This window comes from Panthera tigris, chromosome E3 (genome assembly GCF_018350195.1).
Source record: "Panthera tigris isolate Pti1 chromosome E3, P.tigris_Pti1_mat1.1, whole genome shotgun sequence".
Lineage (NCBI taxonomy): Eukaryota > Metazoa > Chordata > Mammalia > Carnivora > Felidae > Panthera > Panthera tigris.
In genome coordinates, this window is record NC_056675.1 from 32011718 (window position 1) to 32030013 (window position 18296).

General features: G+C 54.6%; 1 protein-coding gene across 1 annotated transcript in view; it reads left to right on the forward strand.

Moving 5' to 3' along the window:
* Positions 1–18296, forward strand: part of LOC102965660 — a 136576-nt gene that overhangs the window by 78668 nt on the left and 39612 nt on the right. The window contains exons 40-43 of the mRNA XM_042971197.1: positions 5689–5997; positions 6782–7011; positions 7087–7248; positions 8224–8301. Coding sequence (XP_042827131.1) covers positions 5689–5997; positions 6782–7011; positions 7087–7248; positions 8224–8301 — 779 coding nt within the window. The remainder of the gene's footprint in view (positions 1–5688; positions 5998–6781; positions 7012–7086; positions 7249–8223; positions 8302–18296) is intronic.

Sequence of the window (18296 nt, forward strand, 5' to 3'; positions counted from 1 at the left end):
TTGGGGTCTTTTCCGCTCTTGTGAAGTTCAGGGGATCAGCAAAGATAGGAAGTTTGCAGGTAGAATTTAGGGTTTCCCCTGGGTGGCTTCCTCCAGAATTTCCCACTTTACTTGCCATTTGTTGTTGCCGGTTGGACCTCTGTTCTCAGATTCCCTAATCACTTAGAGTGCAGATTGCTGTTCAAATGTTGTCCACCTTCATGGTGTTAGAGTGAAAACATACAGCCCGTTTAGTGCTGGTGATTTCCTCCAGTGCTAAGTCCCACCCACGGTCTGCCTATTTGTGGTTACTCTCCTGTCACTTTCAGATAGCTGCTGTTTTTTCATTTTGCCCAGAATTTGCAATTGTTACCTTGGGAGGGCTGGTCCGGTTAAGCTCCCCACCGTTAATAGAAATGATACTACTCATTTGTCTTTTATTTAAATGTTTATTTTATTTATTTATTTTGAGAGGGAGAGAGAGAGAGAGAGAGAGCGAGAGCGAGAGAGCGAGCATTGGCACAAGTAGGGGAGGGGTAGAGAGAGGGAGAGACAGAATCTCAAGCAGGCTCCACACTGTCAGCATACAGCCCAATACACGGTTTGATCTTAGGAGCTGTGAGATCATGACCTGAGCTGAAATTAAGAGTCGACTCTTGGGGCGCCTGGGTGGCTCAGTCGGTTGAGCACCCGATTTCAGCTCAGGTCATGGTCTCCCAGTTCATGGGTTCGAGCCCCACGTCAGGCTGTGTACTGACAATTCAGAGCCTGGAGCCTGCTTCGGATTCTGTGTTTCCTTCTTTCTCTCTGCCCCTCCCCCACTTGCACTTTCTCTCTCTGTCTCTCTCTCTGTTTCAAAAATAAATAAACATTAAAACAAACTTAAAAATTGGACTCTTAACCAGCTGTGCTACCCCGGAGCCCCATCATATATCTTTTTTTCTTTTTTTTAATGTATATTTTTGAGAGAGAGAGAGAGAGAGAGAGAGAGAGAGAGAGAGAGAACATGAGCGGGGGAGGGGCAGAGAGAGAGGGAAACACAGAATCTGAAGCGGGCTCCAGGCTTAGTTGTCAGCACAGAGCCTGACACAGAACTTGAACTCATGGACCGTGAGATCGTGACCTGAGCCGAAGTCAGACGGTTAACTGAGCCACCCATGTGCCCCATCATGTGTCTTTTTGATGTGTTTCCATATTCTTTGAGCACTCCCTTCCTTTATGACCCAAAAGATGTTTGTCTCATTTTACATTTTCCCTCACGTGAAATAAGCCATTTCTCCAAGAATCCTTGGTTCCTTTTAATGCAAAATAATATGTAGAAACCAAGAGCTGGGTGCTAGGTGTGTTTATTCCTACTGAACTATCAGTCCTAGACTTTCTCAATGGACGGACCTGGAAAATAGACGTGTGCGCGCGCGCGCGCGCGCACACACACACACACGCACACACATACACATTTCTGTATCTTTCTACAGATAGGTAAGTTTAAAACCATTCGTTCGCATTGATGTCCTCAATTTCAATTTATCATCAAAAGGCTCATTCTCATGTTTTCCCTTTTCACCCTTCTCATCCTTTCTCCAACAGAAAGAAACCTGGCTCTAACCACCCACAGTGGATTACTCATTTGCTCAGCCCTACAATACACAGAAAGTAGTTTCAGAGTCACTAACCTGTACCTCTGTGAAAGGAAACCCTATTAACTAGAATTCAGTATTTGATGAGAATTTTTTTTTTTTTTTTTTTTTTTTTTTTTGGTCTTTGGCCTGAACATAATGTGGTTGGAGTTCATCCAAGTAGTTATTGGAGGCCTAAATCCAACCACGGTGTTCACATGTTAGTTAGGGTTAATCCCCCTGCCACCCCCGTGTGATTCTGTTAATCATTTGAAATGCAGTGGGGTTCGCTGGTTCCTGTTTGTATTCCATTTTTAGGTTTCCCCTATCCTTATTGATTTTATGTGCTTGGTTTTTGATCGTGTGAAACATTAACAAGGTTCCCAAAGCCAGAATGACACAAAAAGGGACCCTTTGCCCAAACATCCTTGACCACAGCGCCCTAGCTGGACATCTGTCCAGGGCCCAGTGTTTCAGAACCTGAAGATTCTGCCCTGACCCCTAAAACATGGGTGCCATTCTCTAGTCTGGTAGTAACATTAGCACCGACCCCCCTAATCCCAAATTGGCTAAATGGGCCCAAACCAAATTTCATAATAAAATGACATAGGTCGAAACAATTTTTAAACACATGGGTCTCCTGGGTGGCTCAGTCGGTTAAGCGGCTGACTTCGGCTCAGGTCACGATCTCGCGGTTGATGAGTTTGATCCCTGCGTGGGCTCTGTGCTGACAGCTCAGAGCCTGGAGCCTGCTTTGGATCTGTGTCTCCCTATCTCTGTGCCCCTCCCCGGCTCGCAGTCTATCTCTGTCTCTGTCTGTCTCAAAAATAAACATAAAATTAAAAAAAAAATTTTAGGGGCGCCTGGGTGGCTCAGTCGGTTGAGCGTCCGACTTCAGCTCAGGTCACGGATCTTGCGGTCCATGAGTTCGAGCCCTGCGTCAGGCTCTGGGCTGATGGCCCAGGGCCTGGAGCCTGCTTCCGATTCTGTGTCTCCCTCTCTCTCTGCCCCTCCCCTGTTCATGCTCTGTCTCTCTCTGTCTCAAAATTAAATGTTAAAAAAAAAAAATTAAAAAAAAAATTTTAAACACAATCAAATAAAACATGTTCCAGAGAACTACTCGTGTCGAGTTTACTTTGAGTTACACCGATGATCTCTCCATCTCTTAACATGTAACACGTGTTACTTCATTTTTGAAGGCAACTATTGATGGATAATGTCTTGGAGTGTAATTTACATATAGGGGAAAACCTTTTACATTTTGATAAACTCACAAAGTTATGGACCTACCAACACAGTCTGGGTACAGAACAGTTAACATCTCCCCTCAAAGGTCCACTGTGGTCAGCCTCTTCCCTAACCATCCCCCCACCCCCACCCCAGCAACCCCTGAGCTGCAGTCTGTCCCTTATAGCCTTGGCTTTTGTATAATGTGACATGAATTGAAACAGTATGTGAACTGTTGAGTATGGCGTCTTCCGCCCAACATGATGTGGTCGAGATTCATCCAAGTTGTTGCACGAATCAGCACTTTATTCCTTTTCTTTGCTGAGTAGTATTCCATGGTGCTGATATCCAGCAGATTATCTGTTCACAGTTGAAGGGCATTTGGGTTAGTTTCAGTATTGTCCAATTTTTTTTTTTGGATTTTCCAATTATGAATAAAGCCACTATAATCATTGGCCTACAGGTTTTTGAGGGACCATATGGTTTCATTTGTCTTGAGTGGGCTTGCTGGATTGTAAGGCAAGTACGTGTCGAACTCTGGAGGAAAATGCCGGACCGCTTCCAGCGTGGGTGTACCATTTCACGTTCCCACCAGCGCTGTGACGGTCCTAGCTGCTCTGTGTCCTTGCTTTTGCAGTTGGTGTCGCACATTTTTGGTTTGGGGGTTTTCAGTGTTGATTGGTGATGGAATCTCATTGTGGTTTAAATTGGCGTTTTCTGGGGGAATCTGGGTAGCTCAGTTGGTTGAGCATCTGACTCTTGATCCCAGCTCAGGTCTTAACCCCAGGGTCGTGGGATCGAGCCCCGTGTTGGGCTCTGCACTGAACGTGGAGCCTGCTTGGGACTCTCTTACTCTCTCCACCCCTCTCCCCTGCTTATGCCCGCACATGTTCTCTCTCTTTCTCCCTCAAATTGAAAAATAAATAAATTAATTAATTAATTAATTAATTTGCATTTTCCTGAGTACTGATTTTGTTGAACATCTTTTCATAGGTTTACACACTACTTATGAATTTTTGTGAGCGAAGTGTCTATTTAAACCTTTGGTCCATTTAAAACACTGAGTTGTTGGGGCGCCTGGGTGGCTAAGTCACTTAAGTGTCTGACTTTGGCTCAGGTCATGATCTCACAACTGGTGGGTTCAAGCCCCACTGTGCTGACAGCTCAGAGCCTGGAGCCTGCTTTGAATTCTGTATCTCCCTCTCTCTCTCTCTCTGCCCCTTCCCCACCTAAACTCTGTCTGTCTCTTAAAAATAAATATTAAAAAAAATTTTTTTGAAATTGAGTTGTTTTCTTGAATTCCCAAATTGAATTTGGAGTTATTTACACAAGTCCTGTGTAAGATGTGTGTTTTGAAAATAACTTCTCCCAGTCTGTGGCTTGCCTTTTCATTCTTTGATTCATTAATTCTTGTCTTTTAAAGAGCACAAGTTTTGAATTTTGATCAATTCCAGTTGATTATTTTTTTTTCTTTTATGGATAATGCTTTTGCGGTTGTGTACAAAATCTTTATTTACTAAACCTGAAGCCACATCATTTTTATTTTTTCTTAGAAGCTTCATGGTTTTAGTGTTTAAATTTGGGTTTGTGGTTAATTTTGAATTAATTTGTGTATATGATCAGGTAAGGGTTGAGGTAGTTTTTTACTTGTGGATTTTCAGTCATTTCACATTTATTAAAAAGACCATCCTGGGGTGCCTGGGTGGCTCAGTCGATTGAACTTCCAATGCTTGATTTTGCCTCAGGTCATGATCCTGGGATCGTGAGGTCGAGCCCCACATCAGGCTCTGTGCCAGGCGTGGAGCCTGCTTGGTATTCTCTCTTTCCCTCTATCCCTCCTCCACTCATGCGTGCCCAATCTCTCTCTTTCTCTCTCTCTCTGTAAAGAATAAATAAAAAAATAAAAAGATCATCCTTTCTCTGTTGAATTAGCTTTGTACCTTTGTTGAAAATCAATCCACTCTGTGTGGGGGTCCATTCTTGTCTCATCAACAATATTTCATTATATCTTCATCATAATCTAGTGAAGTTTTACTCTGGTTATCCATGATTAACTGGTTAATACCCTGTAGGATATGGTAACATAGGACCCTACAACATAAGGAATTTATGAGCATAATTGGCAGTTTATGTCAGAAAGTTCTGTCTGTGTGGAAAATGTTGTGTACTCTGTAATCTGATTGAGATTTGCATGAGCTCTCTGTCTGGAAGCACAGAACAGGGGTGTTTAAACCAGCCCAGGGGTGAAGAAGGGCCTCCTTCCTGGAGGTGGTAACATGTGAGTCCAACTTTGAATGACAGGAGGGGAGGTGTTATGGGCATTTGGACAATGAAACTGGGCGGGGGCAGTAGATGTAAATGGTTCTGATAACAGCAAGATTCCCCTCTTGTGTGAGTTATATATGGGCACGGACTGGCCCAAAGGTGTGGGGTCTTTTCTGGATGGAAGAGATCTCCGAGCAGTTTGTCTATCCCTGGAATTCAAGGTTGGATCCCTCAAGCCTTGCTGGATCTCAGTTTTGTTGTGTCTAGAATGGGGCTGTTCTTTCACTGTGGTCTGTGGTTCTGTAGAACAGGAATCGAGCACTGGTATTAACTGACGTCCCTTATTAGGTATGTTTGTTTGTTTCTCTTTGTTTTTGCCAAAGCCCTTTTGTTTGTGAATTAGCTTGTAGCTTGCTTGGTCCTCAGAGCCTCCTGGGAGGGAGCTGTTCTAATTTGGTCCGTTTCCCAGATGTTCCCCCTGTGGCAAGAGTTAGAATTACATCATGGATCTAGGAACTTGTCCTACCCCCGGATTCTCTTCCCTCCTGCCCAGAGCAGCCCAGTCCCCTGCTCTGTACAACTTCTCTGCCATCCTCTACAGGTACCATCAGGGTCACTGCTGACTCAGCTGTGCTGGGTTTCCTCCTGCGGGACAAGCATGAGAACGTAGGGAACAGCACCAGCATGCACAGCGTCACCTGCATCCTCGCCCAGAACGGCACCCGTGCCTTGCCAAGAGAGCTCTGGCTGAGAGGGCGGCTGCAGGCCCAGACGGGGAGCCTGGGGGGCCAGGCCAACCTCCGTGCCGATGCAGCCAGCCTGGATCTGGGTGGGGTCTGCACCTGGGGCCCTGGGCATGGCCGGCTCTCAGGCAGCCTGAGTCACAACATCAGCACCCTGAGTGAAGCAGGTAGGAAGGGTGGGCAGGGCCAGATGCCTCCCTCCCTCCCCAGAGACGTCCAGGTCCTGAAGCCAAGGGGTAGGAGACAGAATGGAGCCTCTAGTCCCCACATCCACCTTCCAGCTGTATTTCCTTCCCCTGCCAGCTTCTCCCAGTGCTGCTGTCTTCCTTGGGCTGTGTGTTATTCACCCAGAACACACAGTGCAGGGACATCAGTTGCTACTGAGTATTGACGTCCTTCCCAATCCGGTGGCCCTTCCCCCAGGACTGCCCATCCCACCACCTCCCCTCCAGCTTCTCCGTCTTGAAAGCTGGTCTAGTGGGGCCTCAAGGATGTGCTCCTGTACCACAGTTAGGAAATAGGACACCCCCAGCTCTAGCTTCTTGGGGACACTTGAGTAAGGCCTAGAGGGGCTCAGAGTGTGGCAGCTAGGGGAGAATGAGAGATCAGACCCCCTTTGTTCTCCTCCTGCTTTCTGAGAGCCAGTCCCTGTCCCTGAAGGGTTGGAAGTGTGAAGGGGACACCAGGCCTGTCACTTGCTGAGTGTGGCAGAGGTGGTCCCTGGTGAAATCACCACTTGTATGGATCAGAAAGTGTTGAATGTTGACACTTTGATATGGTTCCACCTGGTATGTTGGGGGAAGTGGGACCTGAGAGGCCCGAGGTTGCCCCAGGGCCTGGGGACGCTGCAGACAGAAGCTGGGCTGACGGCAGCCCACTCCCTTACCCACTTCGGGCTCCTGTGGAGGGTAGACTGGGCTCAGTCATCTCTGTGGTTCCTTCTGCCTCCAGGACTCCCCTCGGAGGCGGAGATGCTCCTGTCACACACCCACGCGGCTTCCAACCTCTCCACGAGCTTTATGGTGCGGAGCGCGCGGTCCCAGCTGGACGCAGCGCTTGGCCTGGACGGCCTGGCCCCCGGCGCCCCGGGTCACCTGCTCCGCGCCAGCCTGGCCCACACGGTGCCCGGCCTCAGGCGCTGGGGCCTCCCGTTCTCCGTGGACGGCCGCGGACACGCCCAGGTGGGTGGGGGGCTGGGCACGGGGGCCCCGGGGGTAGCAGGTCCCAGGGACACACACGGCTTCGCTTCTGCCCAGAGCGCGGGACACCCTGTGGCGGCTGGGCTGACGGCGAGTGTGGACGGCGAGCAGCTCCATGTGGCCCTGGAGGTGAGGCGACAGCCTGGCCACGGGGGCCTGGTCCTCGAGCTGCACCATGGCCTCTCCGCGCTCCTGGGCACCGTGCCCACGTGGCTCCAGGTGAGCGACCGGCCCGAGGGCGCATCCCAGCCGCCTCGCCTCGCCCACTTCTTAGGTCACCCGCGGGACTCCTGCCACCTGCTGGGCCCCTACCCGGATCCCGCCCCGCCGCCCCGCCCCTGCCACCTTGGCCCCTCCTCTCGCCCCCCCCTCCATCTTCCCTCCCAGCAACTCCGAATTCTCCCTTCCGTCCGCCACACCCTGTGTTGAACTCTTCCTCTCCTGTCCACCCGTCCTCTCCTCCACCTGTCCTGTGGTCCTGTCGACCCCCAGGCGCCCCCACCGTAATTGGAAGTACCCCAATTGAGGGAGCCACGTTGGAGGCACTCTGGTCCCCTCTAGTAAAGTTCCAACCGCCCACACCCTGGCCACCAGCGAGTCTTTTGGGCGTGCACCTGCCCCTCCAGGAAAGACCTTGAACACTGAAGAAGGGGCAGCAAACGTAGCTGACCTCTGCGTTATTCTCAAGGATGAGAAGCAGGAAGCCTCGTCTGTGGCGGCACAGGGGTGGCTAAACCATCTACAGAGTGCGGGAGGTGGGGCCGGCGATCAGGGCGAGTGGCTAAAGCCACACTGTTTCCTCACCTCCCCTTTGTGTGACTTGGGGCAACTTGCTTACTCTCTGTGCCTCAGTGTCCTAATCTGCACAGTGGGACTGCTGACCATTCCCACCTCTTGTGGTTTCCTTAAGGATCAGATGAGGAACCAGGTAGAACCTGGCACACGGAGGCCGTGTGAGGACCTGAGCTCTGGTTCCTTTGGTTTAATGATGATGCTGTGGGGTAGGGCCGGGTTTCTGCACAAACCTCTCTATCGGGGTTATTTTCCCAGAGAGGCTTCCATGAAGGGCGATGGGGTTGGGCTGGATCTCTGTGCTCCATCTGGGGCCCGCGTTGGGTAAAGACGACTCCCGTTGCCATCTTCCGGGCAGCGGCCATTGGCGTGCTCCCCTCCCGACCCTGCTGGTCTCTGCAGGTCAACTGTAGTGGAGACGCCTCGCCTGCCCAGCTGTCAGGGCTCTGCTGGGGGGACTTTGCCCAGCAGCCTCTGGAGGTACCTGGGTCTCTGTCGTTTGCCGGGTAGTGGTGGCAGAGGGTGGTCTGCATCCAAGGGGCTGGCACAGTCTGAGCACTGAGGACTGCCCACAGCATGGCCCAGGGGCCTGTGGCCACTGCCAGGCTGACCCACATGGTCCCCTCCTCTGAGCCCTCCATGTCCCCCACAATGCACAGCTGGACTGGGGCACAGCCACGGGTGGACGGTGGGTCCTCTCCGTCGCAGGCACATTGTGGCAGGGAGTCCTGAGCCACAGGGCCCTATGTTCCTGGACCCAGGGTGAACTGGATGCAACCAGGGGGCTGCCTGCAGACCTGGTCAGTGCTGCCCTGTGGGCCCCCGAGTGGGCAGCTGGTAGCCTGGCCTGGCTGAGCTCCGTGCCTGCTGGCAGGGGAGGGGTGGGTGTGTAGCCCCAAGGACTGTCTGGGGGAGGAGGACAGAGGTGTTTCTGCTCCCGAGGCCCGCCACCACAGCCTGGCTGCGTGCTGGCATATTCCCACAGGAGCTGGTCACTTTGCCAAGGTCACACAGCGGCCTGGATGGCGAGAGGGTGAACTAAGGGAATAAGGGGTCAGGACTGAAGGGGTCTGAACAGGCTGGACAGATGGGCTGCCTTCCCTACTCTGTGTCATGGGGAGGGGGACATCAGGGACTCTGAAATGCTCTTAGAGGCCAAACTTGATGACTCCATGGGTGGCCATTTTCAGCTGTTAGAAGCACTTTGCAGGAGTAGAGCCTGTTAGCTAGGGATGGGGGTGGCCCAGGGGATGGGGGTTCCCTGATCCCCCAGGCCAGGCAGAGGGTGAACCACCGCTTGGTGGGGTATTGTAGGGACACCTGCTGGGCCTCTCCTTGCCTTTCTTGGGGGTAGGATCTGGCTGTGTTGTCTTTGAACGTCTCCCTCCTGGTCCACACCCGCACGGCCAGTCTGGCGGCTCAGATATCTTCTGGGGACACCTTCGCCCGGGCCCACGTCCACACAGCCTGCGGCCACCGCCATATCCATCTGGACACCGGCCTCCAGCACGCATGGCCTCCACTTGAGGCTCTGGGGGTTGCCCCCGACAACCACATCCAAGTGTCCGTGGCGGGAGACGAACCCACCGGGGCCGGGCTGGCGGTGGCCCTGGGCCAGTGCGCCCTGACTGCCCGTGGGGACATCAGCCCCGAGGCCAACACCACACATACCAACTGGACCCTGTCACTGGTGAATCGCTGCCCCTTGCTGGAGGTAAGCCACCTCTCCATCTGTCAGTGCGGGGCCCTGGCGGGGCTCCCACCTCCCTCCATAAATTATTAGCTGCTTACTGTTTGCCCGGCTCTGCCCTCAGCCTAAGAAATTTCCGTCTTTTTGCCATTGTCCTCTGCCTTTGGGGTTTCATGGACTACAAAGGTTTGAGCCAAAAAATGGGGCCCAAAATGAGTTGTCTCCCCTTTCACAAAGGGCCCTACTGATTGCCTTTCTTTCTGGGGCTGGAGTTGATTCTTTTCTCATGAGCTCACTTATCCTACCCCTAGGCTTAAGGGTCTGAGAGTAATCATAAGAATATTAAGAAATAACAGACGAAGTTGATTGAGCATTGTGTGCTGAGTGCTCCTTAAATCCTCACCCCCACCAGGAAGGGCCGCTTGTATCCCTAGTCCCAGGCTCTGGGGCCCAGAGAAGAATGAGCCCAGTTACTCCCCTCTCGTTCCCATCTTGGGTCGGTGCCCCCGTGTGGGGCATGTTGTCTGCCCCAATGGAACACGTTACTGAGGCCCTCTGCCCTCCAGCCAGCGATCAGTGATGCTGATGCTGAATTTCCAATAGCCAGGCTTTCCGGGTGCCTGGCTCTGGCCAGCAACTCACAAGTATTAACTCATTTACATTCAGAGATGGGCAAACCGAGGTTCCAAGTTCGGAAAGATGGAGCCATTGGTGGAGCCGGAACTCAAGCCCATGTCCGTCGATGGGGTACACAGGGTATCGGTCACTTGGCAGGGGGAGGTGCTGGTGGACTTGAGGCCGTAGGGTCAACGCTGCCCTTTCCCACCCAGGCCCATCGCCAGCTCCCCCGTCTGGGCTTCTGAAGCTGCCCTTAAGTCCAGCCACTTCCCCATATTTCCAGGCAACAGGCCTCCCACAGGCCCTGCACGCCGAGGGCAGCCTGAGCTGGAGCCCTTGTGAGGTCAATCTGGCCTCAAGCCTTCGAAGTGACCCTGGAGACGCCCACCTGCTGCTGGCCCTCACCTGCGGGCCCCAGACCTTGGTCGTCGGGCGCCTGGCCCACTCCCTGCCCCTGCTGGGCCGCCTGGGTCTGCCACCCAGCAGCGCCATCAGCCTGGCCGCCCAGCCCCGGCCCCCTGCCCACAGCTCCCTGGCCCTCCAGCTGGGGCCGTGCCGGCTGCAGGGCTCGCTGGAGCAGCACGTGGAGAACCAGAGCACGTGGACGCTGGCCGCCGAGCCGGGCTGCCCGCTGCTGGAGGTGCGTATGGGGGGCCCACGAGGTCCACGAGGAGGGACCTCCGGACCCCCTGTCGGCGTGAGGCGTGAGGCGTGAGCCTGGCTGGCTTCATGCCCCGGGAGCCTCCCAAGACCCCAGCCATTATTTCCCAGATGCTCTCTCTGACCCTTGGTTCCTCTTTAATCTCACCTTCCCCCTCGGCAGATGAGGAGATCAAGGCACAGGGTGGGGGGACTCACTCAGCGCTGTGCGACAGAAGGGCCACCGACTTGGAATTGATCAATTTGTCTTTTTTAGTGAAATTCTGAGTGCAGGAAGGAAATGGGGGGCGCTCCCCTTAGCTAACAGTGGGGACAGGCACATCTTGGTTTCATAACCTGTTAGAGGCCACCGGCTGGGCATTCTCTGGGCCAGGAGATGATGTGAGAATGGTCCTATGATATTTGGGGGAGGGGAGCCCGACTCTCAGGAAAGGGAGATGCTGAGTCAGGACTGGCGTCCTTGTCTGCGGGGGGCAGGCCCCTCTGCCTGTCTCCTTGTCTCTTACCTCCCGATGGAGCTTCCTGGGCGTAGGGATGGGGTCCAGTCCTCTCAGCATCCCTGTCTGTCTATGCTCTGTCTCTATTAATCGAGTTGCCCACGACGGAGAGGCCGAAGCATCATGGGAACCAGCAGGCCCAGCCCTTGAACTCTGGGATGATGAAAGAGTTCTGTCCTTCGTTTCCAGAACAGTAGCCAGTCGCTGCAGGCCCTGAGCACTTCACCTGTGCTCACCAGTATGACTGAGAAACTAAATTTCTCCTTTTACTTCATATTAATTTGAATGGAAGCAGCCCCATGCGGCTAGTGACTATCCTATTAGACCGGCCTAAAGACAAACCCCGTGCAAACCTCAGTGCTGTTACGTACCAGCTGTGTGATCCCGGGCGTGTGCTCTGCCTCCGAGCCTCAGTTTCCCCGTCTGTCATTTGGGGATAGTGACGACCCAACTCAGGGCTGGGAACAGATGAAAAGAGGCTGTCCTTGGGGAGCACGTAGCACCAGGCTAGTTGTGAACTAAGTTTCTCCAGTGGATACTTCTCTGTTGTGATTTTGCTGTTGCTGGAATGGGGGACGCGGGAAGCACGGGTTGGTCAGATTCCCCCCTGACATGGGACCTCCCTCTGACCCCCTCTGGTCTGGCAGGGCCTGGGCCTCCCAGCCCGGACACAGCTCAGCGGCTCTCTGCGCGCTGCAGATGGGGAAGCAGACGTATCGGGGTCCCTCGCGTCGGCCGGCCGCACTGCCTCCCTGACCTTGGCGGCCGCCTTGCACCGGTCCGAGGCCACGCTCCGAGTGAAGCTGAGTCACACGCTGCCTGCGCTGCGGGCTGTCCCCCCAGAGGCCCTGCTGACCACCCAGCTTGGGTGGGAGTCCGGGCGTCGGCTGGATCTGCGGCTGCGGGCGGGGGCCTGTGAGCTGCAGGGCAGTGGGGAGCTGCACCTGGGCCCCAGGCTGCAGTGGCAGGTGCTGGCCCAGAGCTCCTGCGAGGCCCTGCAGGTAGGTGGCGCTGCGGCGTGGGAGGAGTGGACCCCAGGGTCACGGGGGGTGGGGCAGGGGCTGCCTCCCCCCCTCCTCTCCTTCCCCCCCCGCCCCCCCCCCCCCCGCCTGCCAAACAAGGGAGAGGAAATGAATCCCAGAGGGAGGGACTCATCAAATACTTGTTGAGCCCACTCTGTGCCCTGGAAATGTGGCCACGCACCCAGAAGAGGTAAATGCCTACCTGGGGAGACAGGCAGTCCCCAGCCTACACGAGCGAATTACAGAGTATATTACTTAGTGATAAGGGCTACAGAGAGGCAGAAAGTGGCAACGGGGGAGGGGAGGACGATAGGACACATGCTGCAGTTTGGTCAAGGTCGGCCCTGAAGACCAGATGACTTTTGAGCACATTCTTAAAGGAGAAGAGGGAGGAGCCATGTGGATATCTGGGGAATGAGTGTTCTAGGCATGGCCAGTGCAAAGGCCCTGAGGCAGAGCCAGAGAGGAAAGGGCATTTGCTAGGACCAGGGTCAGCAAACCATTTCTCTGGAAGTCCAGACAGTAAATATCTTCACCTTTGCTGGCTGTGCTGCCTCTGTAGCAACCACTCAGCCTTGTGGTTGTCACACAAAACACCATAGAACATATATATACAAGCAGGCGTGACTGTATTTCACTGAAGCTTTATTTACAATAGCAAGTTGTGGGCTAGTTTGGCCCATGGGCCACATAGTGTGCTGACTCCTGTTTTATAAAAAGTACGCTCAGATTCAGGATCCTTTGTAGAGGCTGTGAGAGGACTGGGTGGGGGTCTGGGTGTGTGAGAGAGGGGGTCGGGGAGCAGGGTGCCTCCTGTGCTTGTGTCCTGTGTGACAAGAGCTCTGGGGCTACTGTTTCCTATGATGGGGAGCACAGTGGGAGGAGTCCCTGACAGTCACATCTTGGACGTATTGAATTTGATGGAGTTGTTGGACACCCAAGTGAAGATATTGGGCACAGCTCTTGGAGTCAGGAGGTTGGCTGTGGTCTGGACTGGAGGTCCGTGGCTCTCGGTGGTCCCACTGAAGGCCACGAGACTGACTCAGGTGGCCGTGGGGAGGGTGTAGAAGGAGCCGTAGCATAAGAAGCAGCCACGGGTGCCGCAAACAAGCCAGCGGGGAGGAGAAACCCAAGGGGAAGGGGTCCCAGGGGCCTGGGAGGAAGACCTTCCCAAGAGGAGGGAGGGGTTGACAGGGCCCAATGCCTGTCTGGCCAGGGCGTGTCAAGGCCCATGCTGGGGAGGCCACCTTTGACGTCAGGAAGCACCAGACTGAATCGTGGCTCTGTGCCCTTGTCTCTGGGTGGCCTTGAGCAAATCATGGCTCCTCTCTGAGCCTCAGTTTTATCAAAATGGGGTTAAAGACCCCTGCTCTCAGGATCAGATAAAACAGCAGACATTGGCTGCCCAGCCCTGCCCGGGGCACAGTGCAGGCCCGGGGAATGGCGGTGTCTTTTTCTGCCATGCGCTAGGGTGAGGAGCCCAGAAACACTCTGTGTTCCTGCTTGCAGCCAGTTTTCTGGAAGGTTCCTCTGTCAGGAGCAGATGTTTGGGTCCACGTGGGAGGATGGCAAGGGGAAGAGGGGGAGAGCTGCTGAAAAGTCAGTTCTCCAGCTCCTGTGGTTGCCAGACTCTTGGGCAGGTTGACTTGTAAGACTTGGTTCCGTTGGCTGCTTTAAAAAGATAGGATCCCTGGCGGTTTGGGGAGGAGGGAGGCCCGAGAGAGAAGTTCATCAGATGGCCGAGAGCTACAGACCTGGGACCTGTGAGACTTGTCTGCAGCCATAGGACCTTTGAGAACTTGATCAAAGTCACAAACCCTCTCCTGGGAAGGAGTTCCCACCCCATTTTGCAGCCGGTTCGTGGGAGAGGCATTAGGACTCCCGATGCCTGCTTTGAGCCGTGTCTTGGTGAAGAGCCCTGCTTCTGTGTCTCTTTAAACCCCTCCAGGCCCTGGGGGTCCTGGGCCGAGTCAACAGCTCCGGCTACGTCGAAGTGAGCTCTGTGGCTGCGGACGCGCAGGCGCTGGTCGCAGTGTACAACAGCACTTTGCGGGCGCTGCTCATCTTCAAGACTGCCGAGGTGAGGGCACGGGGATAGCGGGTGCCTGGGGCGGCCTGGGAAGGGGTCCTGGGGCCCGAGGAGAAGCACCGGCCACCCTCCTAGCTCCAAAGAGGCCCCAGGGGATGAGAGCATCAGGACCCATAATTGGAGGAAAGCCTTCAGTTCCCCTGGCCTCATGGCCCCCCACTTTTCTCTTGCTTGTTTGCTTTAAAAAAGACTTTTGGGGCACTCGGGTGGCTCAGTCAGTGAAGTGGCTTGACTCTTGTGGTTCAGGTCGTGATCTCACGGTTCATGAGTTCAAGCCCCGCGTCGGGCTCTGTGCTGATAGTGTAGAGCCTGCTTGGGATTCTCTCTCTCTCTCTCTCTCTCTCTCTCTCTCTCTCTCTGCCCCTCCCCTGCTCGCACACTCTCTCACTTCCTCTCTCTCTCAAATTAACTTAATAAATAAATTTTTCACAAGTTTTCTTGAAGTACAACATAAGTACTGTAGGAAAGCCCAGAGATGAAAATGCTCAGCTTGGTGAAGTTTTCACAAACCAACCACCACCTACCTCGAAGCACAGAATGTGAGTAGAGCCCAGAAGCCGCCTTTGGCCCCATTCCTCTTACCCGCCACCAAGAGTCCCCACAAACATGAGTTCTTGAATGTCACATCTGCGGAAGCACACACATGTTCCTCTTCACGTCCGCCCCTTTGGTTCAACGTTAAGCTTGTGAGATTCGCCCATGCTGCACTCGTTGATTTTTTCCTTTTTCACTGCTTGATAGTATTCCCTGCTGCGCACACATCACGATTCATCCGTCCGTCCTACTGGTTAGCTTTTGGGTGGTGTCCTCTTTTGACTGACCATCGTATCCATCAATCATGTCCTTATTTTTATTTTGTCCTAAATTTTTTTTTTATTGTGGTAACATTTACATAAATTGTACCATCTTGGGGCACTTGGGTGGCTCAGTGACTTGGACATCTGACTTCAGCTTAAGTCATGAGCTCACAGTTTGTGGGTTCGAGCCCCACGTTGGGCTCTATGCCGACAGCTCAGAGCCTGGAGCCTGTTTCAGGTTCTGTGTTTCTCTCTGTCCCTTCCCCACGCTCACACACTCTCAAAGATAAGTGAATAAACATTAAAAATTTTTTTTAAAATTTATCTTCTCAACCATTTTTAAGTACACATTTCAGTGATTTTCAAAACACTCACACTGTTGCCAACCTGTCTCTATTACACACGGACTCCCCTGCCAGCCCCTGGCAACATACTTTCTGTCTCTGAGGACCCCACCTACCTCGTCTAGGTGGAATCATACAGTACGTCTCTTTGTGACCGGCTCTTTTCACTGAGCATCATGTTCTCAGGGTTCATCCGTGTTATTGCAGGTGACAGAATGCCCTTCCTCTGTTGAGTGCCTGGGTGGCTCAGTCCGATAAGCGTCCGACTCCTGATCTCGGCTCAGGTCACGATCTTACACTTCTTGAGATCGAGCCCCGCGTCAAGCTCTGCACTCTCAATGCGGAGCCTGCGTGGAATATTCTCATTCTCTCTCTCTCTCTCTCTCTCTCTCTCTCTCTCTCTCTCTCTCTCTCTCTCCCCCCTGCTTGCTTGCTTTCTCTCTCTCTCAAAATAAATAAGCTTAAAAAAGAAAAAAAGAATTCCCTTCCTAAGGCTAAGTAATTACCCCATGGTGTGGATAGACCACGTTTTGTCTGTCCTTCATCCGTCAGCTGATCCTCGGTTTGGTCCCACCCTTTGGCTAATGTGCATCTGCTACCGTGAATGTGGATGTGCAAGTGTCCTTTCAAGACCCTGCTTTCCGTCCTTACGGACGCGAGTGTCTAATTTTGGCCTCTTACGGGTAGTGCTGCTTCACGCACACTCGTGCTTGTGTTTTGGTGAGCACGCACGGGGTGGAATTGGCGGACCGCGGGCTGTGTGCCGGTAAAATCACCTGTTGGGTTGCCGTGCGAACCAGCTGGCCTTCCCAGAGCTCCCGGGGAGAGCCGCTAACCGCTCCTTAACTTAAAAGTCCGTGCTGTCCTCAGCCCGGGCACGTTGTGTGCGCTCACCCATGTGAGCAGCTCCCTCGCCGGTCCTCCAGTGAGCACCATTCTGGATGTCTCGGGAGTTTTCCTTCGGGCCCCTGATGTTTTTTCTTCCTGCTGCATCCCAGCCTGCAAGGCGTGTCCTTCCCAAACATCCTGCGGGTCCTTCCCTGTGCCTCGCGGAAGCCCTTTCTCTCTCAGGTTCCTCTCCCGGGTCCACCCCTCGCCCCGGGATTTTTTTTTTCCTTGCCACTTACTTTATGTCAGGCATCCCAGATGTACAGACTGCTTTTGGTGTAAATCCCCCCAACTTTTTCTACGGTGCCCCGGCCACCAGGGAGGGGGACAGAAGAGGCTTGGTGTAACATTGGAGTGGTTTGTTTCCCGCCCCCCCCCCCCCCCCCCCCCCCCGTGAGAGAGTCTGGCCACCTCCCAGGCGGTGAGTCTCTTTCCCTTGCTCTGCTGCAGAACCAGCAGGAGGTGGAGGTTTCGCTCACGCACGACCTGCCCCAGCCCCGCCCCTCGGGTCTCCCAGCCCACGTCCTGCTGCAGCTGGCCACCGAGAGGCAGGGGCCCCGCTACAGAGGCACCCTGAAGGTCGGAGTGGACGGCAGACAGGTGTGGGGCTCTGCTGGCGGGGCCTCCGAGAGCTGGCGGCTGGAAGGGGGGGGTGGGGACAGCCCGGCGCGGTGGCCCAGCTCACAGCCGTCCATGCCGACAGGTGTCCGAGGAGCTGACGTTCACTCGGCAGCCAGAGCGCATCTCCCTGGAGTACACCCTCCAGCACGACGTCCCCATGCTGCGAACGCTGCGGGTTGAGGACACGCTGGGCCTGCGGGTAAGCCTCGGTGCTCGTGGAAACCCACGGCCGTGTGCCCTCCTTCATTCAGCAAATGTCCTTGGACGTGTGGTGGAGGGCAGGGATGTGGAATAGACTCAGACTTCCCTCCGAGTCTCGGTCTTCTCATCTGGGAAGTGGGGATAGCCCCCTCTTCCCTAGCCCAGCCGCAGCCCCGGGACCATTACCCATTCTCGTTTTCCAAAGTCTCCCTGGGACCCAGCGCTTGTCCTTGACCCCCTTGTTACCCGTGTCTGCTCGCACTGCCCGGGGTGGGGGGGGCTGGCCCGGTGTCTCACGTCAGTGCTGTCTCTGAGTCTCTCTCCGTCCTCTGGATTCACCTGCGTGTGTAGCTTCACTTGGCGGCCGGGCGGGCACCGCCCGCCCCTCCTGTTTGCCCCTCTCGGCCAGCAGCCCCTTGTTCCTTGACCGGCGGCGGTCAGACCCTTGGTGTCATCCTTCATCCCGTGCCACTCACACACCAGACGCACCTCTCGCGGGAACTGCCAGCGTATCCCCCCCAGTATACCCAGAGCCCGACCCCTTCTCCCCACCTCCAGCTTTGTCACCTGCTCCAGGCCCCCTCAGGTCACACCTGGGTTCTAGCCACCTAGCTGGGCTCCCTGCTCCCACCGTGGCCCCCGTGGTCTCCACCTAGAGCCCTTCTAAGTCAGACACCAGCCCGGCGCCAGAAAGCTTCGTGCCAGGATCTGGCCAGTCCCCTCTCTGGGCTCACCCGCTATGGCTGCCCTCGCGGACTTTCTTCGGGCCACGCTGTCCGCGCCCTGTACTCAAACTGGCAGGTCCTCCTTGCCTTCCGTGCCCCCTGCCCGCCTCTGGCTTCCCTGGGTCTTTGTGCACATGTCCCTTCTCCAGTCTTCCCTGCACAGACCTGCCCTGGTCGATGTCACCCCCACCCTGGCTGCGTAGACCCGCCCTGGTCGACGTCATCTCCCCGCGTAGACCACGTGGGTCCACGTCACCCCCCTTTCCCTCCCCACGTAGACCTGCTCTGATCGATGTCAAACCCCCCCACCCCCGCCGGGCGTA